This window comes from Amyelois transitella, chromosome 16, assembly GCF_032362555.1.
Source record: "Amyelois transitella isolate CPQ chromosome 16, ilAmyTran1.1, whole genome shotgun sequence".
In the NCBI taxonomy this organism is placed as follows: Eukaryota; Metazoa; Arthropoda; class Insecta; order Lepidoptera; family Pyralidae; genus Amyelois; species Amyelois transitella.
Genome location: NC_083519.1, coordinates 8,226,755 through 8,250,509, shown reverse-complemented (window position 1 = coordinate 8,250,509; position 23,755 = coordinate 8,226,755). Strand labels below are relative to the sequence as shown.

Genomic DNA, 23,755 nt, shown 5'->3' with positions numbered 1-23,755 from the left:
TAGATAGGGGATTGGATTCAAATACTTTGTGCAGCAAAAATGGATTTATAAAAGAGATCAGAAACTAAGATTAAATGTGAACAAAACTAACCTATCAAAAGTTTATTAAACTCATCACATTAAAAATATGTAACCGTATTTTATTCAGATTTATTACACAATAAAAATATTATTTAACCATTCTCACAATACAATATGTGAGTATCCCAGGATGCAAAAGTAGAATACCTATGTTCGGATGTGAGAAGACAATAAAAAGAAACTTACTTCAAGAAAAAAGGCTAATTTAACAAAAAAAAAATATTGTATAACCAAAGCTATACATAAAGTTTTAAACTAATTATTATATTACAATCAGAAGCGAAATTCTATCGAGAAACGTAAAAGTGATAAATTATACCGATGACTTATTACTAGCCTTGAGGCCATCAATTAAAATTATAATTAATTCATCACTTAATCGTAACTTCGGTCATTGCCTTTGCTTGGGAGACATTATATTTTTAACGCTCTCCTATCCGTCAAAGATCAAACAAAATGCATACGACAACACAGCGAACTACCATGTCATCGATGAATCAATAAATTAGCATCAAATAAATTATATTTTCCATCCATCGTTTCACGAGTACAGCGCGTTCGCATCGCGTTCAGTGTTGGAGTAGCGATGAGAACGGTGTTGAATGTAACCTCATTTTAGTTTGGAAAGCAGCGTACGCGTCGTGCGATAAAAATGACGTATACAATTTGTCGACCAATACCGTGAACCAGCGAACCGGTGAGAAGCCGACTTGCATCGCAACCGGCAGCACGTATTGTTCCAAACACGAAAAATCGTGCCAAATAAAGTATTCCAATTCATATTTTGTTACAATATTGTGAACACGTGAAATTTGAGGTTATAAATGTGAAACGGAAGCTTTTATTTGCCAGACAATTCTGTAAGTATTTATTTTTTAATTTCATTTAATCTCAATTAACCCTGTTAACTTCAGCTTGGTTAAGTGTAATCGTGATATTTTTGTGTTTTAAAATTCACAGTCTTTAACTAATGTTAACGTACGCATGCGCCAAAGTAATTAGATTTAGCACACATCACAACTTCACTTTTGGGGCAAATTTTTTTGTATGTCTTCATTGAACTGCACGTATGAATCGGGTTATAATTAGACTTGATATTCTTAATCGTAAACGGCTGTTGAACTCTATAATACAATACGTCAAATAGTATTGTAGTTAGCATTTTTTACCTGTGTAAGAGCACAATGGTGAACCAATCCGTTAGTTTCATGAATGATGCATTCGTTCCGGTAAAACACTGGAATTTAATCTGTTTTGCGGAATTTAATGCCTCAAATGCATTGTTTAAAAAGGAATTAAATTGTAGAATTTATTTAAATTTATAATTAAAAGTAATGTAGTAATATCGAACAATAAATAGCAAATGTATGTAACGAAAATTAAAACGACGAATGATAAACTGAAGTAGGTAATGCATGTCCTTTTTGCTACGTAGAAAAAAGTAAAAAAAATTATCATAAAAAAATATGCAATATTTTTTGCATACGATATAAAAATAAAAATGTAATGACTTACTACGGTACTTACCTTAATGTTACCATAGTTATCTTTGTCAAATTATTGTTTTTTATTTCAAGTCAGTCTTATTATTTTTTTTTAATAATTACAATATGAAACATAATTAATATATTTATGTTTTAAATTATTGTTAAACATTATCTAACAAAATAAAACCGTATACATCAATTGGGAACCTTCCAACTGCATTTTTACACAGATGGTTAGAATTAAAAGTTTTTTTTTTATCATATTGTCTCCGTGGGGCGAAGGAATGTGACGGGTTCTCACAGAGACACAAAAAAGAAACACAAAAAATGGGAGCCAGGGACGAAAACGTTAAAAATTCTGAATCAGTGAAATCAGTAGTGTGCGTGTACTGTTTGTGTCACATATCGGATTAAACCAAACCAATGCTCTTACGGTGAGTGAAAACATCGTGAGGAAACATTCAGGAAACTGGAACCATATGATCCAATACGAGTTAGGTTTACCTGAAAAGGTTACGGAGGTCAGACGGGAATCGCTTCGTTTCGAATACTTCTCTTCAGCGTGGGGAAAATGCAACCAGGACTAAAACCAAGAGGAATAAAATCGGATCAAGCATTTCTTTTATCTCTTATTCAATAATCGGATTTTTATGCTAACACTTTTACAGCTAGTAGTATCGCTTACATTGCTATCATATCGCTTCAACGAATATCGGCCTTTGACTTGCAAAGTTGAGAATACAATCGCGAAAATACTAATGACACAGAAAAGGCTAAAAATTTATAGAATAAAAGAGAAAAAACTTAGAGTGTGCTACTACAGATTGTAAAAGTCAATCAATAGAAAGACTAATAAACTTGGGATTCTTCTTCTAAACCTAACCTAACCTAGCACTATTTTAATCTGAATTCTATCATTAAGCCACGCAGTCAAGACTGTAGGCTTTGTCTACCCCATATATAGACCCCCAGGGATAAAGACGTGATTATATAAGTATAATGCGAATTCTTGATTCACCGTCCTATCTAGAACCACATTTCACAGCACGATTCCTCGAATTCTCACGACAAATAATAATTGGCATGTCACATCACCATTGTTCTACGACCTTTCTCACAAACGTTTACTTTGTACACTGTATAACAATACAAGCCTTTTGTCAGACAAAAATTGGATACACTTGGTGCGCGAGAATTTGGGCGCGGAGAGGAAACATTTGTTGGAGTCGCAGTTCTTTCTCTATTCAAGTTTTATTTGATGAGCGATAATATATTGCATTATAATGTATCTATGGTTTAAGACAGGGCATTTTTACCATAATACTTACATATATTTACCATTGTAATGTTAATCGTTGGAAAATCTATTTCTAAAACCACATTCTTACCTTGTACAATCAAAATTTTATTTTAAAATTGGTAAAGAGCTCTAATTATTACTAATGAATATCAACATGTATCTTGGATACCTACTACTAAGGTTATTACATAAATAACTGTATACAAATTTAATATTACTTATATTGTAAGACAAAAAGACGCCAAGAAGGTTTCAAGGTTAACCTTCAAAAAATGTACGATTTAATACGATTGTCGTGTTATCAATTAAAACCCTATAGGTATCTCTTTGCCTATTTTAGTCCTGTTTCATTTTTCATCGCTATCTCTTTCCTTCTGTGTCTAGTTTCTTATTAAGTAACCCGCGTCATACTAAAAATAATCATAATTCCGGATCCCATGGGAATTTTGGGAAATTCTCTCTTAGTGTACACTTTGACCACATAAAGAACCTGCACGCCAAATTCCAAGTCTCTAGACCCAGGGGCTGTGCGTTTATATGTCAGTCAGTCATTCAATTTTATATTTATAAGTAATTAAGGCACACTGCCTAGTCATTAGTAGTCTATCAAAAGCTCCTTTGGATTAATAGCAAATACTCCTATAAAAAATACCGTTTTATTTAGAAGACGCATTATACATAAATTAACATACTTTATTAGTTGACTATAAACAGATGCCCAATTTAAGATCTATAAATAAACAGAAAATTGTGTTTAATAATTTTTTTTAATATTTAACTAGCTGTTGCCGCGTCTTCTTATACGTGGGAAAATCTATCACAGTCTCTACATCAGGTATTCTTGTTTGTTTGTTTGTTTTTAATTTTGTTTAAATAATCAAGTTACCAAACTAAATATATGTAGCCCATAGGTATGTTGCCTACAGCGAAAAGCTCCATCTCTTTCCCATTATGTAGGATGTAGTAAAAGGCGCCTTAGGGATAGGATATAAACTTGGGATTCTATTTTTATGCGAAGGGCTAGCAATCTGTTCCTGTTTGAATCTCAATTCTATCATTAAGCCAAACAGCTGACGTTTCCTTTCAGCCTTCTCAAAACTGTTGGCTCTGTCTACCCTGCAACGGATATAGACGTGACAATATGTACTGTTTCACGCAAAAAATGCTGAACAGATTTTCATACAACTTTGCACTAATGTTAAACATTGGAATAACATAATAAGTTGTACAATTTAAGCTGGTTTTTTTTAAAGTATTGATTGATATATACATAATATATGTGTATGTACTGCGGCCGTCATTCGATACGACCTTCGATTAGACCACAACGTACCGAGGAAGCACGGATCGTTTGTCCGTCTGTCTGTTCATGTACTGTACTTCGGATATACAGCTGTATGTTGAGATCATACATACATATGGTCACGTCTAAATCCCTTGCGGGGTAGACAGAGCCAACAGTCTGGAAAAGACTGAATGGCCACGTTCAGCTATTTGGCTTAATGATAGAATTGAGATTCAAATAGTGACAGGTTGCTAGCCCATCGCCTAAAGAAGAATCCCAAGTTTGTAAGCCTATCCCTTAGTCGCCTTTTACGACATCCATGGGAAAGAGAAAGAGTGGTCCTATTCTTTTTTTCAATGGTGCCAGGAACCACACGGCACTGTTAAGATCAGTGCGATCGGGCGTCGGTGGTGGAATGAGTAAGGTGGTTACAATGCGTGTAGTGGAAAAAGACACAGATTCGAATCACACCCCGGCCGCGAACCAATGACTTTTTTGAAGTTATTTACATTAGTTTGCATACTAACCGATGCTTTTACGGTGGGAGAAAATATCGTGAGGAAACCTGCACATTTAGGCAACTGATTGTGTAACCATGATTAATCCAATACGGGTTTGGTTCCCCTGCAAAAGTTGCGGAGGTCAGACGAGAGTTGTTTCGTGCAAAAAGCTGACTCGCCCAATCCAGGGTCCACGGTCAAAGGCATACCCCGGATTCCTCTACAGAGTCGGTTTATAGATATTTATTGACTCATAAAGAATACAATAATTCACTTATAATGAGTCTAAAACTAATTTATAAATAATTCGTAAAAATATTGACGCAAATAAACAATGTAGTTTTCGAAAAAGTTAAGTAATTTACGAAATTTTGGTGTAGATATAATTTTTAAGTCTTCCTTTAAACAAAGTCAAAGATTTTATGTTTTTTAAGTCCTTAGGTAAGTCATTAAACATTTTTGCTCCTTCATATAATATATCACTCTTTCCATATTTAGTTCTAGGTGTGGGTAATTTTATTTTATTTGTATTTCTTAAATGGTGTTTATATTTATTTATCGTAAAAGTTATTTTTGTTTGAATTTTCTTTTCAAGAATTTTTTTTACAAGAATGCACATTTTATATTTATATAGTTGATTTAAATTGAAAATTTTGGTTTTTTTATAAAGAGTTACAGTATTCATTAAATAGTTAAAATTAAATAGTGTTTTTATTACCTTATTTTGGGACCTCTGGATAAAATTCATATTTGTCTTATTTGCACTACCCCAAATTTCAATTAGATATTCGAGGTGGGACCTTACTAAAGAATTATATAACATGTACTTAACCTTAAATGGGATGCAAGAACCAACTCTCCGCAAAACGCCACGCAAAGAAACTAGCTTTCCTCTAAGATGTTCGATATGAGGTATCCATGTGAGTTTATAGTAGTGAGGACGACCGGGATAAAAGCCAGGAAAAGAAGTTGAGATCATCGAGAGAATAGAGAGTCGTTCTGAATGTAAGCATGTAGTCTCTACCTACACCGCCAAGAAAATGGCGTATACATACATACATAAAATCACGCCTCTTTCCCGGAGGGGTAGGCAGAGACTACCTCTTTCCACTTGCGATCTCTGCATATTTCCTTCGCTTCATCCACATTCATAACCCTCTTCATGCAAGCTCGGCGGTTTCGGGTACTTTTAACCTGACTCTTTACCAGGACGTCCTTAATTTGATCAAGATACGTTCGTCTAGGTCTTCCCACTCCGACCTTTCCCTCCACACAAAAAATGGCGTATATATGAAGTAAAAAGGAAATTTATTAAAAAAAAATTAAATTTAAGATTTGGGGGCTAGGATGAAATGGGACTGGTAGGTTCAAAATAGGTATGACTTGGATTGCCACATACGGATACAGAAAGAGAGGGAGATAAGGAGGAAGTCTTAAGTCTCAGTCATATGATTTTAAGGCATTCGAAATGTGATTTAATTAAGAGAAGTTTCGAATAAGAGCTTTCGAAATGTTGGTTCCAGTAGCAGTAGAGTCTCATCTTGTAATTTTTCTATTTAATATATCTTTGTTTGTTGTATCTAATGCACAGAAATATGTTTTTGATGTTTAGCTAGGTACTGTCAATGTCGTAAGACAAAATACAAATTGGTCTTACAATTCAAACTCATGTTTATTTCATTATAATATGACTTTTTGTGCTATATTTACTACGAAGGCACTCGTTTTTTACTAAAAATATCTGTACATTAAACTTAATTATCTTACACATGTATCTTAATGCGCTGACCACGAACTTGCAACGTGATATATAGCTACGAGTCAAGGTCAATACATATAACCTTTTAACACCGTTGGTCAAGAGTCAAATAAAAGAAAAATTACAATTCTATCAACCATGTGAATGTTCTCAACATAACGTTACGAAAATACATGAAAATTATACAAAATTTTAAACGATCGCTCTAGTTTTATGGCATGCGAAAATCCGCAAATTCAATTTATTTCATTTTAGAAAAAAAAAATTATACATTTACAAAAAACAGACCGACAGTTGCAGATAGACCGAAACAAATAAAAAATTTTAAATTAAAATTCATAGAGTTTATTATACAATATTTTTTTTTTACTTTTTCATAAAGTTATCACTGTTTTCACATGTAAAGCATTATTTTTTATTCAATAACACTTTCTTTTAGATCCATTAGTACATTATATTATAAAATATTTATAAAAGTTTTTCAATGTTTAGAAACTTTACAGTTTCTTAGTACCGAATCCATGATCTCTGTACAAAATTACAAAGCTAATTTAACTAATACTGAATACCGAGACAATTTGTGTCATTTAAAATGATCTAATCGTGAGGTCAAGAATTCAATTAAGGGATTAATAAGTGTAATTGTATATTAAGGAGAAATCCTATACGGTGTCATTAGATTGAATTGAAGACAGAAAATAATGTTATAAATTACACCAACGATAGTGATTCATTCAATACAAAATGAATTCATTCACTTTCGTTGCACGTGGGATCTATCTATGATTTAGGACATTTATTATTTATCTAATTAATTTAAATAATTAAATTAGTATTTGTAAATAGGAAAACACTTAATAATAAATAAATGAACATATAAGAAGCATCAAAATGTTTTATTATCATCAAAATATTAATCTCCTTTGGTTATGATCGAGTAACAAAAAGAAATGCATGTCCAATATTGTCGAACAATAATGAAATTATTTCCGGACGCGTGAAAACCAACAAACATTTATAATTTACTAGCTGTCTCGGCATACGTTGTTTTGCCATATAAATAGTTTTAAGTAATTTCTAGTTTAAAAATATGTTAAGGATGGAAAACCCTTATTACTCGATGACGGCCTCTGTCGCGCAGCGGTAGTACGCTTGTCTGTGACATCGGAGGTCTCGGGCTCGAATCCCGGCCAGGGCATGATGAGAAAAGAACTTTTTCTGATTGGCCTGGGTCTTGGATGTTTATCTATATAAGTATTTATTAAGGATTAAGGATGAATGAGTTACTCGTCAAATGTCTGCTCTATGCCGACGATCAGTATCAGACTCAAGAACATCAGATCAGACTGGCGTCATCAGCGGAGGAGTTACAGGAGATGGTAAACTGTATGCATGAAGCTTTAAAAGAGAAAGGAATGAAAGTGAACGTAAGTAAAACTAAAACACTGGTTTTTGAAATGGAGAAAGAAATGACAGCATGTAATATTTTGATTGGAGGAGAAAAAGTGGAGCAAGTGAAAGAGTTTGTATATCTAGGATCAAAGTTTACATCAGATGGCAAGTATGATAGTGATATTGAAAGGAGAGTGAACGCGGGGAACATGGTGAATGGAGCTTTGCATGCCTTTATGAGCAGTCAGAAACTATCCAAAAAGGCTCGACTGGCTGTGCACAGGGGCGTGTTGGTCCCGACATTAATGTATGGGAGTGAAAGTTGGGTATGGCAAAAGAAGCATGAAAGCAGAATAAATGCAGTGGAAATGAGAGCGTTAAGGAGTATGATGGGTGTGAAATTGAGTGACAGGATAAGGAACAGCGTGATAAGGGAATGTTGTGATGTGAAAGAAGATGTAGTTACAGGAATAGAAAAGGGTATGTTAAGATGGTTCGGTCATGTGGAGAGGATGAATGAAAGCAGGTTGACTAAGCAGATATACAAGGAGAGTGTGGAGGGAAAGGTCGGAGTGGGAAGACCTAGACGAACGTATCTTGATCAAATTAAGGACGTCCTGGTAAAGGGTCAGGTCAAAAGTACCCGAAACCGCCGAGCTTGTATGAAGAGAGTTATGAATGTGGACGAAGCGAAAGAAGTATGCAGAGATCGTGGCAAGTGGAAAGAGGTAGTCTCTGCCTACCCCTCCGGGAAAGAGGCGTGATTTTATGTATGTATGTATGTATGTATTTATTACAAAATATAGTATCGTAGAGTTAGTATCTCGTAACACAAGTCTCGAACTTTCTTCGAGGCCAACTCAATCAGTGTAATTTGTCCCGTATTTATATAAATATATTAATATTATATATATATCACTAAAGGGTATGAAAAATAGATGTTGGCCGATTCTCAGCCCTACACTCACAAAATTTTATGAGAATCGGTCAAGCCGTTTGGAGTACGGGAACGAACATTATTACTCGAGAATTTTATATATAAGATGTTATGCTTATATGCATAAAAAGCGATAATGTTATTTAGCTATAAGAGCTTCGGCGCCTCTTCAGTATTTCATATGTCACTCGTGGTTTCGCTCGCATAATGCCTACCGGTATACTGTCACAACGAAAATCCCATAAATTCCACCGGGAATCAAATTGAAATCCTCCCTTAGTTCACCCCTAGACCACTGGAACCTATATACGATTGATAAGTCAGTCAAAAATACAGTCAGTATCTTATTAAATTCATTTATAAGATTGTTTTTAATAAAAAATTATGTATAAAAACCGATTAAATAATTAACATAGCTACGGCGCCTACGCAGTATTTCATACGTCGGTCGTGCTTGGTTTATAAAACACAGATACATATATAAAAGGCCAGGACAGACCGGGGCGCAGTGAATTGCAATACAGTACAAGGCGCAAACAACATTGTTCGTACTTAACACAAACAAAATCGTTGTTATTAACTGTACCAAATAGGGTGACCAATTTTTTTTTAAACAAGTTAAGGTAAAAACACATATGCTGTGATTGATTTGATTTTTTGGTCGAGTTCGAATACAATTTTAATATAAAACCTACATGTTTATATTTTTTGTTCTCCCTCATGTTGAAGCTCTTAAGTAATAAAAATTTTGCGTTTTTAAGGCCTGAATTTTTATTGTAGACATGCATAGGTTAAGTTTTTCAACTTTTGAAGATGTGTATACAATTATACTAAGAGCTTGCCAATTCTCTTCTATCTACTAGGTATTTGTTATTAAACGAGAAATAACAAAAAACATCATTAAAAAACGACGGATTATTGTGTTTAAACAGAGCATTTCAATCATACCGCTAACAATAAACAAATTCACTTGACATTAGGATAGAAGTTTATTGTTTAAAAATAATGTTTCATATTAAATACAGTAGTACAGTAGTAGTAGTAGTACAGTAGTAGTAGTAGTACAGTAGTAGTAGTAGTACAGTAGTAGTAGTAGTACAGTAGTAGTAGTAGTACAGTAGTAGTAGTAGTAGTAGTAGTTGTTGTAGTGTGTACTGGGTTTTATGCCCAGTAGTTCATGTCCCTTGGAGCCATCACATATGGTGACACTACTTACATTACCTATTTAGCCGACTTTAAAAATAGGAGGTGTCTTCCCAGTGTTTTTATTAATTTTAAATCACTTTCTAACGATCGTATAATATTCTTTACATACATACATACATATGGTCACGTCTATGTCCCTTGCGGGGTGGACAGAGCCAACAGTCTTGAAAAGACTGAATGACCACGTTCAGCTATTTGGCTTAATGATAGAATTGAGATTCAAATAGTGACAGGTTGCTAATAATATTCTTTCATAGTACTTTTTCTGAAAGCAAAGTACAAACTTCAGTTGCAAGATAATAATACTACGACATTTGAAAAGCATCCAAAATCAAAGCCAATCAGATAAGGTTAACTTCGTGATTTGCTAACAATGTAGTAGACATAAATTTCAGGTTCAGATGCTTAATAAATTCGTGTAAAGTAAAAATTTTTAATCCATACTACCATTCAACTGGCACAAAATCCCCGCTGTTGAAAAAGTCCACCTGTTGCACATTTCACATGAAGTTTAAATAATTGAAAAAAATATACTTTTACTGCCTGTTAATTAATATTTTATTTACTTATTTAAACTTCAGTAGAAATAAAAACACTAAAAATTAAATTTATTTTCAGAAGCATTTTACACGGCTGCGTTACAAAGTTGATTTAACCTGTAAGAGCCATGGAGGAGGGTATGAAAGAAATCAATTTGGACTCAATATTGGAAAGTCTCGGCCCGTACGGCCGATACAATCTGCTGAATTTCGTACTTCTGCTTTACCCTGTGCTGTTGAGCAGCTTCTTCGAGTGTGGGTTCATTTTTGAAGCCCAGGAGCAGTATTATAGGTGAGTTAATTTTTTTAATAATGGTGTGTAAATTTTTGTTCATCATGTTCAGGATTATATTTTTTTTATTTAAAAAAAAAAAAATAATCCTTAAATAAAAATAAGAAGAGAAAAGAGATGAATGGAGGACGCTCCATTTAACTCCATCGACAAGATAACTCTTGTCATATAATTAATAAAAGAAGTTTTAATTGATGTGAACCCATACATATATGTATGTACATGCCTTGTTAGTCCTAAGACTAAGTCACTATGCATAATTCGTACCCTCATTCAAGTTTAGTCTGGATTGCAGCGTCTCCTTTCTGGAGAGAAGCCTAGAGTCCGTCTGTAATCATAATCTTTTAATTCATAAGATTGAATAAGTAGGCTCATGGTAGACCTCCGAAACTTCTTGCAAGAGGATCTAACCAAAATTAGATCATTAGTCTAGTTTCTTGGATGGGCAATGGTTTTCTCACGTTTTTTCTTCAGCGTAATATTATAAAGCATTTTGTTGTTTGTTTTTAATTAACATGAACCAGCCATCATTTCCATTAATAAAAAATTATAAAATTGACTCTTATATGTTTATGTCATTAGGAGAGGCCTATGTTCAGCAGTGGACGCCCTACGGCTGCATGATGAAAATAATGATATCGCTCTGCATTTTTTGCAGTGATACGAAAAAGAGTTTAATTAAATACTTACTATAACTACTATCAACTACTTTCTTATCTGCACAGAAACGTATGATTAAGTACCCACGTTTTTATTGCTACAGACTTTCTATCGTAACTCAGATTACGATTGTGACATTCACCGTTTTACAATCTTTATCTATAAATGCTGCATTATCATCTTCGTTTAATTATATCGATTTATCACGAAGTATGTTAATACATTTTTAGGGCTTTAGTTTTGACATTGACTCTATCAGAATGACGGTGACGCATGCACGTGTCATTACCCTATATGCATACATACATTACCACGTCCATATCCTTTGCGGAGTAGACAGAGCCTTGAGAAGACCGAAAGGCTACTTTAAGCTGTATGGATTTATAATGGAATTGAGATTCAAATAATGACAGGTTGCTAGCCCATCGCGTATAAGAAGAATCCCAAGTTCAATAGCATATTTCTTAGTCCCCTTTTACGACATCCATGGAGAATGGAGTTGTCCTATTCTTTAGTGCCAGGAACCATACGGCACGTTGTCCTATATGTGTCTTCTATTTATACATACATTATTTTATTATTTAACTAGGGTACTTCCGCGGCCCCCTGCGTAAAGCGAAAAACCCCGAGATTTAAGTTCCCTGCAAATGTTGCGGAGGTCTGCCGGAAGTCTTTTCCTGACTAACCCAATCCAGATTTTTTTACCGTAATAGACATTTCTACGCGATACGAAGTCGCGGGCAATAGCTTGTTTAATATACAGAGACAGTTTTTTTACTGCATTGTTTATATATGTATATTGAATATTGATGAATGATTTCAGTCCCCTAAATTCTCATGCAAAGCAAGATCGTAAAGTAATGTATGAATTATGACCTTCGTTATTTATTATCTCACCAGTTCACTCACCCATTGTTCCGATTTCCAACGTGGCCAAATATTTGCAATGACTTTCATAGATTTGACATTGAAATTCATTGAATCTCAATCAATTTTATCACTAAGTCATTCTGTTAAGCGTCTGTCTTTTTTTGGACATTTCTTTGCGTTTAAGCTCAATCCGACTATTTAGTATTCTTCAAAAGTGATGAAGACATTATATATATGCAAGAAATTTATAGTGATGAAGTCTATTGTAGTACTAATTTTATATATATTGAATCTCAATTCTATCATTAAGGCATCCAGCGAAAATTGGTGAAGTCATTGGGAAAGGCCTATGTTCAGCAGTGGACGCTCTACGGCTGAGATGATGATAATAATGATATCGCTCTGCATTCTCTCTGTAAAGTCTTGTATTATTGGTTCTATCTACCCCATTAGGGATAAAGATGTGTATTTGTTTGTGACATTAAAAAACCTTTCAAATCAATGTCAACAATTCCACGTATGTTATAGTCAACTACTTTTAATTGTTACTTACTTACCTTTTATTTCTGTTTCATTATTATTTAATATATGGTATTGCTTCTTCTTAAATTTAAGAGCTAACTCTTGCCGGTGGAGTTAAGTAGAGCTTCCTCCATTCATCTCTTTGGAGGAAGCTCCACTTAACTCCGCAGAATAATAATCAAATTGTGAACTTCGAATAATAATCAAAGGTATTTGCAATTAATGAAAATAATCAATCCCATTAGATGTGAGGTGCACGGCTGTGAGCAGAGATTCAACGATACCTCTTGGCTTAACTACACCATACCTTTGAACCCCGCGACCTTCAAACCAGACCGGTGTCTGCGATACGCGCCAGTGACCAATGATACCAACCTCCAGTGTCAGAAGGAAGAGTTTACTAACTTGACTGTACCATGCGAGAGCTACGTGTATGAAGAAGGACACTCTTTTGTTAAAGAGGTTTGATGATTCTTTTCTTAATATCTGCCCAAATCCTAATTACGTGATTGGCTGGCTCCTGGCGTCTTGAGAGACCATGCACCGGAAAGCGCAGCGTAGGACAGCCTCCCACGAAATGGACCGACGGCATGGCAAAATCCACGGGGAAACGTTGGATGCCAATAGAGCGAGGTGGAAATCTTTGGGGGAAGCCTATGTATAATATCGGACGTCTTACGGCTGATATATTAATGAATCCTCTTGGCTTTTTCACCATACCTACGATAGACACTAACCTCCTGTCTCTTAAGGAAAAGTTCCCGTACTTGACTGTGCCGTGTGACAGCTACGCTTTCAGATCTGTATTCAGATTTTTTTTGTACGTTGATGACGATTGTTACGTTACGACGTTTTTTTACTATAATGCCCGAATGGAAAATTAAATATTATATAGATACTTAACTTACCTACTTCCTATTACAGTTCAATTTAGGTTGCCAGGAATGGAAACGAGCCTTGGTTGGGACGATCCACAATTCTGGAATGTTCATGTCGATGCTGTTTACTGGAGCCATTTCTGATAGATTTGGAAGGCGAGTGGCCGTGGGCTTTGCCTCCCTCGGAAGTCTGATCTTCGGCCTGTCCCGGGCTTTCACCCCGACTTACATAATGTATGTGATCATGCATTTCTTGGAGGCAAGCACTGGAGGGGGATTGTATGCGTCTGCTTATGTTTTTAGTGAGTATTTCTACTTTTTGTTTTAAATTTCTTTTTTTTGTATAAAATATTTGAATAACGCTTAAAAGAAATTAAAAAAATATATAAATACAGTATTAGCGTAAACAACAATTATAGGAATAGAAGGTATTTTATAAGAAAGGCAAAATTTTGAATAAGAAAAAATATATTTTATGAAATAATTTCTATAGAAATGAAGGTATCCTCGGAATGCTTACTCAAAAATTGTTTTATTAAAAAAATAGGTAACTATTAGGGTTAATAGAATTTTGAATTTAATTTCCTCTTAATACAGAAAACTATAATTCTCTTAACATTTACAAAACACACATTCATAGTGGGTGCTAAACTATGTATGACTCAATGTTTGTGTGGGAGACTGCATTTCAACCTATTTCCATAAAGAAGCAGTTTTGAAAGAGGTTTCATATCTTCACGTATTCTGTGAAGGAAATATTAAGCACTTATTATGTGGATGAATGAATAAATATTGAATTATTTATTACGCACAATAGCATATAATTCAATATATATTCAGTAACAGATTTTCAGAATAGAACAGTAAAGCTGAAAGAGACACGTTTTACCGGGTTTTCAACATCTTAATAGGAATATTTATCTTAAGCCTTTCAGTCTTTTGATGACTGTTGGCTCTGTCTACCTCGCAAGGGATATAGACGTGATTGTATGTTATGTTGTGTTAATAGAAATCTTTAGAAGTTTGCAGGAGTCGTTAAAAAATGCTGCTAAAAAAATCCAACATAAGCAATTCCACATACATATATGAATACGTGTAGTCACGTCTATATCCCTAGCGGGATAGACAGAGCCCGCAGCCTTGAAAACACTGAAAGGCCACATTCAGCTGTATGGCTTTTTGATGGAATTTAAATTCAAATAGATTGCTCATCCATTGGAAAGATATGGTAAACAATTCCATGAAATTTATTTAAAAAATTGTCACAAACATAATTTAAAGTGAATTTTTCAGACACAAAATGGTTGGTTTCTCAATTTAACAGGTATTCAATTATTTTAATAAAATGAAAACAAGAAACTCAACAAACCTTACATAATGTTTCCAAAAATAGGCAATTTGCGTATTACTTGGACTTACTCAAAAGCACTCATATTTTGGCTTTCTACTCAAACATAAAACTGGTGATATAAAGATAAAATAGATAAACCCGCCGCCGACTAACTAATTCAAAGATGATTATCTTTTTCACTTGATTGCTCATAATTTTATTACAGTAATAGGTATAATTGCTCTAATTGGCTCAGCTTAATAACTCGACCTATGTTAAATCCTTTAATTTCATTTAAGCACTTGGCGGAGTTAAGATTATTACAATGAAAAATCTTCTTAATCTAGAAAATTAAGGTGTGAACTTCAAATTTATTAAATAGGCTTTTCAAGTACCGACAGTTTTTTGGTCGTAAGCTCTTGATTTCACATAAACAAAACATATTAAAAAAAAGTTATTGGACTAAGAAAAATATGTACAATGGCGGACTTATCCTTTAATTGGGATTTCTTCCAGCCAACTAAAATATATTCTATCATTAAGCCAAATAGCTGAACGTGGCCATTCAGTCTTTTCCAGACTGTTGGCTCTGTCTACCCCGCAAAGGATATAGACGTGACCAATATGTATGTATGTAACTAAAATATAAAGGAAAATCCGTAATCAAAAAGGCAACACACATAAAAATCATTAAGGATGCGTTATAATAATCAATTAATTTCTAAATTATTAATGATATACATACATAAATAAAATATATACAAACTTACATAAATATGAGTACATTCAATTGCATTATTTTCATTGCAATTCATTTAGAAAACAGTCTCTTGATTAGTGTTTCAAAAAAAACTTAGGTTAAAAGTATTCGACTTCCTTCCAATCTCGTGGTCAGCCATGCCAATCCGCATGAGATGATATTTGGCGTGCAAATGTATAAGTTGATACGAACCAGCCTTAGGAAACAGCAACAAAAACAAAAACTTTAACAAAGTAAGTGATGCACACCATAGAATTGACAAAGCGGAAGAAAGAAAAAAGTGTTGCCACAAACAAAATAACTATGTATGTTGTTATTTGAAAAAGGAAATCAGCTTAACCTATACCAAATAACTTAAGTTGGGTATCAAACTCTATCTTCCTAAAGCTTTACCGCTAAAGATGTAAAAGTACACTCAGATACAGATGTTAAGTAAATATCAGCAAAAATCATGTTTCTTACCTACAATTCCTTAATTTTATCTTTCAGTTATCGAATTAGTCGGAAAGAAGCAGCGCGTCATAGTCTCCGCTATGTGCAACATGGTGTTTGTCATTGGCGTGGTCCTCATCGCGCTCCTTGCCTGGGTGGTTGACAACTGGAGGACCTACGTCATCATACTGTACTGCCCTGCGATCCCAGTCATCATCTACATGTGGTTCACGAACGAAAGTGCCAGATGGCTCCTCAGCAAAGGCAAAAAAGACGAAGCTGTGAAAGTCCTCAAAAGGGCTGCCAAAATAAACCGCCTAGATCCTCGTAAATTAGAATTAGATAGCTTAGCAAATCCACTGTTGAAACCACAGAATCAGACAGACGACAAGAAATCGCAGCTGTCGAAAGCTATACGATCAGTGATCATATGGAAAAGATTGTTGATATGTTCGTTTATGTGGCTGACTTGTTCTTTAGTGTATTACGGACTGTCTATAAACTCAGTGTCGTTGAGTAGCAACAGGTATTTGAGTTTCATGTTAGTGGTGTTAGTAGAAATACCTGCATATGTCGTGGTGGTGATTGTGCTGGACAAGTACGGGAGGAAGAAGACGTTGATCACCACATTCATCATCTGTGCTGTCACCAGCTTGCTGTTCGCATTTTTGCCAAGATGTAAGTATAACTTTATATTTTTAGCTCAAAAGATTTAATTAATTAAATATATAATATTAATTTAATTGGTAAATAAAACATTAAATAACAATTATGTATTAAAAGTAGAAAAGTTAGTTCCGTTGTCGAAGGTTTAAATAAATTGATCAAACTAACAGGTCAGAATAAAAGCAAAATGGTGGAACTGTAAAATTACTTTGATTGTACTCGTATTATTGAACTTTACAACTACAAAATTGATAGTTGTAAATCACAATTACTGAGCTATCTCACAAAAGATAAAATCAAATAGAATTTTCCTTTAGCTTGCGTGGTATTATATTTTCGTATAATAATAAAGTGAAGAATGCATAATAGTGACAGAAATTGCATAATATGCTGGAACAGTAATTTTGTGAAACCACAATGAATTTCCGCTTTATTGTTGTTTCAAGGCTTATTTATACAAGTTTCATAATATTAAAATAAATAGTATGTCGCTTTTAAAGTTAAAATAATGTTCATTCATCAAGAAACTTCCGTAATATACCATGTAATAGTTTATGAAAGGGTTAAATTTATAATTTTAAATCAAAAGCAATTTAACTGCAACACCAAATTTTTCATCAGTACAAGATACCTACTTGTCACAGATACTTCTAAAAATGATACTTGCGAATGTATTATTTGAGCATTATAGATTATTTTCTCAGAACCAAATAGAAAGACTTTCTCAAACAAAGCCTCAAATATAGTTAAATTTAAAACAGTACATAAACAAACAGCTGATTGTGGATAGCCCGTAAACCAATGACGTTAAGTCACACCTTGACCTACAAATTATTTAAATATCACAAGTAAAACAAAACATGTTAAAGTGTTTGAGACTAATAGTGTGCGCTATGTATTGGGTCATATGAGTCATATTATATTGATAAGTGATAAAGCTTCGTCAGTGGATTCCTTTTGACAACGATGCTAATAGCAATAATAAACGCGACCTAATGCAATTTCTGTGACGTGCGTTTGATTAAATTTTGCACATACCTCAAAAATATAATAGATCATACCTGTTTTTTGAAGGAAATCATCTTTCTCATTCAAACTATAATTTACATTGTCAGGGATGTCCTGGTGAAAGGAAAGGTCTAGTTAATACTAAATCAACGGTTTGCATTAAAAGATTGATGAATATAGACGAAGTAAAAGAGGTATGCAGAGATTGTGGTTAGTGGACTCGGGGCCTCCAAACCAACAGCTGAAACTGAAGAACAAAAAAAAACTTTTGTACAGATATAACAGTTAAAATAAATAGGGCAGTCTTATCGTTAAACCTATCTAGATAACGAAATTATTGTGTTAATTCAAATTATAATAAAGACAAAACAGGTTTACGACATACACCATACAAACAACTTGTGGCCGTACAATTGTGCAACATAAATAAACAATCAAATAATTTATGCAGATTACGTATACCTTCATACAACACATGCCATTGCCGACCCACATAGTAAATTTTATTGCGTCGGATGAGCAAGTAAACTTTGTTGAAATAGCTTTATAAGTTATAAAGCTGTCTGGCTTTAATAACGTTATTACTGTTATCAGTATCTCCTTTATAATCTAAATAAACTGTCTTGATTATACGATGCCAAATCTTAATTCTTTTGAGGATGTTAACATTCAAGGATCATTCTATTTAATCATTAAAAAAACTATCCATAAATGTGAAACGTACGATATAATAGTCTTCCAAGCATAAAAAGTAGGAACCCTAAAATAACTTTTTCAAAACGAGGTATAAATTATATTCGCTGTCAGAGAAAGCTAAAATTTCACTGAATACGTTATTCATTACTGAAAATAGGTAATCTGTGAGCGATGAGTCATACTCACTGCGGAATACTCATGACGTTATAAATTAAAATATGATTTACAAATTTTTCTTGGAAGTTCTTAAAAGTTACATTAGTTGCGGTAACTAAAGCACACCGTTTTCCTAAAAGAGAATGATTTATTAATTTAATTTTTTCCAACAATTAAATTCCCAAAATAAATTTCGCTCATTAACTTTTAAATATTTGTCTTTGTGTTACTGCCAATCGGGCATACAATCCAGCAATTTCTCAAACAGATTCCGTTTGGTCTACACAGCGGATCTCTGGTCGCTGCCGCTGTACCTCATCGGCAAATGGAGCGTGACCTTGGCCTACAGCTCCGTTTACATCTACGTTTCGGAAGTCTTCCCCACCAATATGAGGCAGACCTTGATCAGCGTGTGTTCTACTGCCGGTAGAATTGGATCTTTACTTGCTCCTGTGACGCCATTATTGGTAACTCTTCCTTTTAAATTTTCATGTTTATTTATTGTTACTTTTTTATTATTTTTATTTATCCTGTTTATAATATGATCAATTAATCAATTCTGATGTTATCGTGGTATTACAGATTATTACCATCATATTTAAAATTTAATAAGCCGAATTTCTCTCGGTCCATCAAATTGTCGCTTCGCGTTACGTTTCGTATGTATAATTTTACTCTGAAAGATTGTCGTTGCTATGGCCCCTTGCTGTTGTGAGAATAGATTGCAAATGTTGGTATCAAGTGATTAGATCAATTGCCCGAAACAATTGATCACGCGAACGATGGGTCACTACACACACTACTTACGTACTAATTGTATCGGACAATACAAGCATCTTTGTGATAATTTGAAAGCCAAATATGTAAATTCAAAATGAATTAATATCAGTCAATTGATTGTCGTTGAACAATTAATTTTTTATACTTTTACTTTACATGGATCTATTAACTACAAAAATCTTAACTCAAATAAAATTAATATAAATAATTAAATAAACTACTATCTTACTTAAATAAACTTAAATAACATTAATCAGATTTTCGTAGTTAATAAATTACTTACATTTAATTACATGTTCTTTAATTACTTTGAATATACATAGTTTTAACTGATGCACTAATGATATCGAGTTTTCTCGCCCCGGGTTGGCTCCAGAGATAAACAGCAGGAAGTCGACGCCCCTTTTTAATTTCTTCCTAAAACATAGAAAAACTCTTTAAAATTCTCTTCTGTGCTAACACCTTATCACTATCTCAATAGCAATCTTCGAGTCTGTTCAGGAATCCTGTCTGTACGAGTACCCGTTAGGGATAAAGGTATTTGAATGTAGAATTCTGTTTACAGTCCCAGTACCACAAATCCATGCCGACTGTGATTTTCGGCATCATGGCTACACTATCCTGTCTCCTGGTGTTTCTCTTGCCAGAAACCAGGAACATGAGACTGCCAGACACGATCGAAGAGGCTGAACAGCTGTGCGGGAAAAACAAAGTGAAACGAACAGAAGATGTGTCGTGAATTGCGAATGACTTGGCTGCGTTTTGCCGTGCACCTTAATTTGATAAACAGCTACCAATGTGATTAAACGTCACTGACCTGAAATTATGATGCGCTCCATTCATGTTATGTTTTCAAATGTATTTTTGAAAGGTTATTTTTAATTAAGTTAGATATTTTTTTATCTACATAGAGTCATATAAAAATACAAAATTCATATTTTGACACTCTCACTTGATTGTGTAATTATTCAGCGTAGTTATTAAAATAATTATTTCAGGTCAGTGAAACTTATAGATGGAACACTTTTGGATCTGAAAATATTATATCTTCGAAATATTTAAAAAGTCGCATTTTGCAAAAACCAAACTTAATTCTAAACACAAACACAGGCATTTTAGATATGTTTTTTGTTTTCTATTTATTTAAATTAAAAACATTGCGTTTTCGCTCGTCATATTTTCTCAAATTTGTAAAATAAATTCTTCACAATAAATTTATAGCATAGCATACAACTATTAATTTAAAACTCCTGAACTGTTTTTTTTTTTATTGCACTATTTGACTTCAATTGAATCTACTTCTAAACAGCAAGCTTGATTGGTACACAATTTAGCAGTTATACCTATTTAGTACTGTAATTGCAAAATTTTATATTTTTTGCAATCAAGCGAGTAATTATTTTGTTGCTCGAATTAAGAACGACTTCCACTACTTTAATAAGTCAATTCACACTGGAGACCAGAGACGAAGACCAGACAAAGCTAATTAAAAATGTGTCATGTCTCGTCTCGTTGTGAACTGACCCTTAGTGATGCTTTGATTGATCTTAATATTGGCATAATGTTTCACAGTATAATAAAATTAGAAGAGAGCGCTGTACGCCATTTTGATATTTATTTCATTTATGAAGTTGACTTGTTCTATTTCTGTTGCTAGGAAAAAAGAATAGAATACTTTACATGTAGAATCTTGATAAACTTATTTATGAATATTTTCAATCATAAATATCTATATAAAATATTGTTTCGCAGACCGTGTCACAGTGTCTAATATATATAGTAGGAAATAATGTAATGTACAAAATACTGCAAAATATAACATTACTAGCTTTTGTCTGTAACTTTGTCCGCGTGGTTTCTTTTTTCGCAATAAAAGGTAGCAGATGTTCAGTGGCTTAGGCGTGAAAGTACGAAAACAGACTGGGTTACTTTCACAGTTATAACATTAGTAGGGATTAATGTAAAATTACATTCACGACTAAAAAAATTTTGTAATCATTGGCCAACGGTGCCACAGATAAAACTTGTTTTTTAGAGATACATTAGTATACCCTATTTTTATTTACAGCGACTTAATCATTTACTTAAGTATTTGTAGTTTTCTTACTATTTTACAAAATTTTATAACTTTTTTATTACTATTTATCTTAACAGTAACATTGCAAGGATTTACGCTATTAGGTATAAAAATATATTTAAAAAAAAGCAGTATTTTAGTGATTTAACACATAAGTGATTTGAAACATTTTAATTTATTCCGAATCTAAAATGGGACCAATTATATATGTAGTGATTCAGGTACTATAATTCCTTAAAAAATACATAACAAATTAAAAAGACAAAAAAAAACAGTTTTGAAAATTTTTTTGATATCTTTTATCGATTTATGATAAACCCAAAAATATAGCTTCTTTAAAAAAACTGCTTGCATTTAGATTTTTTAAAGACATACATTTGTTCCTGTACAAATGAACTATATCAGTTTACACGAATAAAGTATTACTTGAAATACGTATGAGTTTTATTTATCCATCTATAAAAGTGTACTATGAGTCAATTCCAGCTGCATGCATTTATAGTACACTTACAATGCAGCACTTGTTCTATTCAGATTGTAAAATTTTTTTTAAGAAAATGGCTAGAAATTTTGAGGCAATGGGCTAGTAACCGTAGACGCCATCCTGCTAAAGTTAGTGTTTGAATTTATTCGAGACTGTTGGCTCTGCCTACTATAATTAAGGCATGAAAATGTTATACACGTATCTCCAAAAACGGTCACAGATTCTTTCTCCCGTCTCTCAAGTTAACAATCACATAAAATCTAATGTAGAATTAAGATTATGTGGATCAAAGGCAAATATCGTATAAATTGGATGTCGAAATTTTGCCAGTGTGGAGAGATCAGATGGCAAAAATCTTACCTAATAATTCAAAGACATTTTGAAAAGAGCCCGACTCAAAGAGGCAGAACTGGAAATACTAAAAGTTCAGAGAAATAAATTAAAATAAGGATTTAATCAATGACATCCTGTAAAAGGTAGTTTAGTACAATAGCTAAATTAAAAATCTATAGCAATTCTCAGAGTTTTTGTAAGTAACGGAATACAGAGGATTCCTTGAAGACAAATTGAGATGCCTTGCTTTGCAACGGGTGCTGTATTAAACCAGCTTTCTCGACTGCTCTCTCCTATGATCTGAGTAAGTACTTTAATTAAGAATTTCTCAGCAGCTTAACATTCTCCTGACGCGATTTATACGTAAGTTGTTAAGGACCTATATTAATTTTGTGATTAACTTCGCCATTTGTAATAACGTATTATTATATCCGATACTTATTCATGCCGCGTCGCCTCTGTAAAAATGTATTTTCGCCCCAAATTGATTTCTAATCAATAATCTCTTTAAGAAACCGCTAGCAATGTCACTTTACAGAGAAAAAAGTTAGTTAACACACTCGAAGATTCTATGTACATATATTGTTTTGCTTAAGCATACCCCATTGATGCAGAACAACATCCTATTATACTCCCATAAATTTAAGTAGTATTAATGTGCTCTTAACAGGAACTATAAAGCTAAGCCCACTTGCCAGCAATTACTTAGATGCGCTTAAATATTTAGCTAAACGCTAAGACCGCCAGGTGTGGCGTAATATTACCGAGATAACACTTTGTAAGTTTATACTTAAGTGTAACTTTGCACTAATACTGTAGTAAACAATTACATTTTCATTTCCAAAAAAATACATTATTTATTGTCGGCAACACTTAGTTTTAATGGTAACACTAACAATCTCCCCACCACTGCAAAGTGGTGGTCTGTCGGGTGAGGTAAAGCCTAGCTCACTTTTGTTGGTGCTGCCGAGATAACAACATGTCGTGGAATTACATTTGGACTTCGGGACCACGAACTCATGAAAATGTTGTGCTAGTGTACCTTCCATAAAATACCGTAGCATGGTGAGAAGACTGGGGGGCCCGTTTCCTAGTCATGCTTAAGTATAAATTGTCCACAGTAAATATCAGCTTGGGTGGATAAATTAATATACTATAAATATTATAAATGCGAAAGTTTGTGAGTATGTCAGGATGTCAGTATGGATGTTTGTTACTCTTTCACGCAAAAACTACTGAACCGATTACGATGCAATTTGATATGTAGGTAGCCAGAATAACTTATATGCTACTTTTGATCCCGGAGTTCCCGCGGGATTTATAGG

At 33.6% G+C, this 23,755-nt stretch overlaps 1 protein-coding gene across 3 annotated transcripts; it reads left to right on the top strand.

The window, feature by feature from the left end:
- The first annotated feature begins 782 nt into the window (after positions 1 to 782).
- LOC106129719 (organic cation transporter protein) lies at positions 783 to 21,942 on the top strand. Of its 3 annotated transcripts, none has more exons than XM_060948443.1 (7): positions 783 to 941; positions 10,569 to 10,778; positions 13,076 to 13,292; positions 13,755 to 14,010; positions 16,288 to 16,908; positions 19,045 to 19,223; positions 20,102 to 21,942. In XM_060948443.1, the coding sequence occupies exons 2-7, from the start codon at positions 10,615 to 10,617 to the stop codon at positions 20,273 to 20,275; spliced, it is 1,611 nt and encodes a 536-aa protein (XP_060804426.1). In that variant the 5' UTR covers positions 783 to 941; positions 10,569 to 10,614; the 3' UTR covers positions 20,276 to 21,942. The 3 variants fall into 3 exon arrangements, with proteins under 3 accessions (XP_060804426.1, XP_060804425.1, XP_060804427.1); XM_060948442.1 differs by having other exon boundaries at positions 10,566 to 10,778; positions 20,102 to 21,940; XM_060948444.1 differs by lacking the exon at positions 20,102 to 21,942 and having other exon boundaries at positions 10,566 to 10,778; positions 19,025 to 19,217.
- The last annotated feature ends 1,813 nt before the right edge of the window (positions 21,943 to 23,755 follow it).

What these genes read in the sequence shown, in the direction of transcription:
- LOC106129719 (XM_060948443.1), top strand. Translation starts at nt 10,615, where the DNA reads ATGGAGGAGGGTATGAAAGAAATCAATTTGGACTCAATATTGGAAAGT. An exon ending in GACACTCTTTTGTTAAAGAG is followed by an intron (nt 13,293 to 13,754) that starts GTTTGATGATTC and finishes TTCCTATTACAG; the next exon opens with TTCAATTTAGGTTGCCAGGA. An exon ending in GTTCGCATTTTTGCCAAGAT is followed by an intron (nt 16,909 to 19,044) that starts GTAAGTATAACT and finishes TGGTCTACACAG; the next exon opens with CGGATCTCTGGTCGCTGCCG.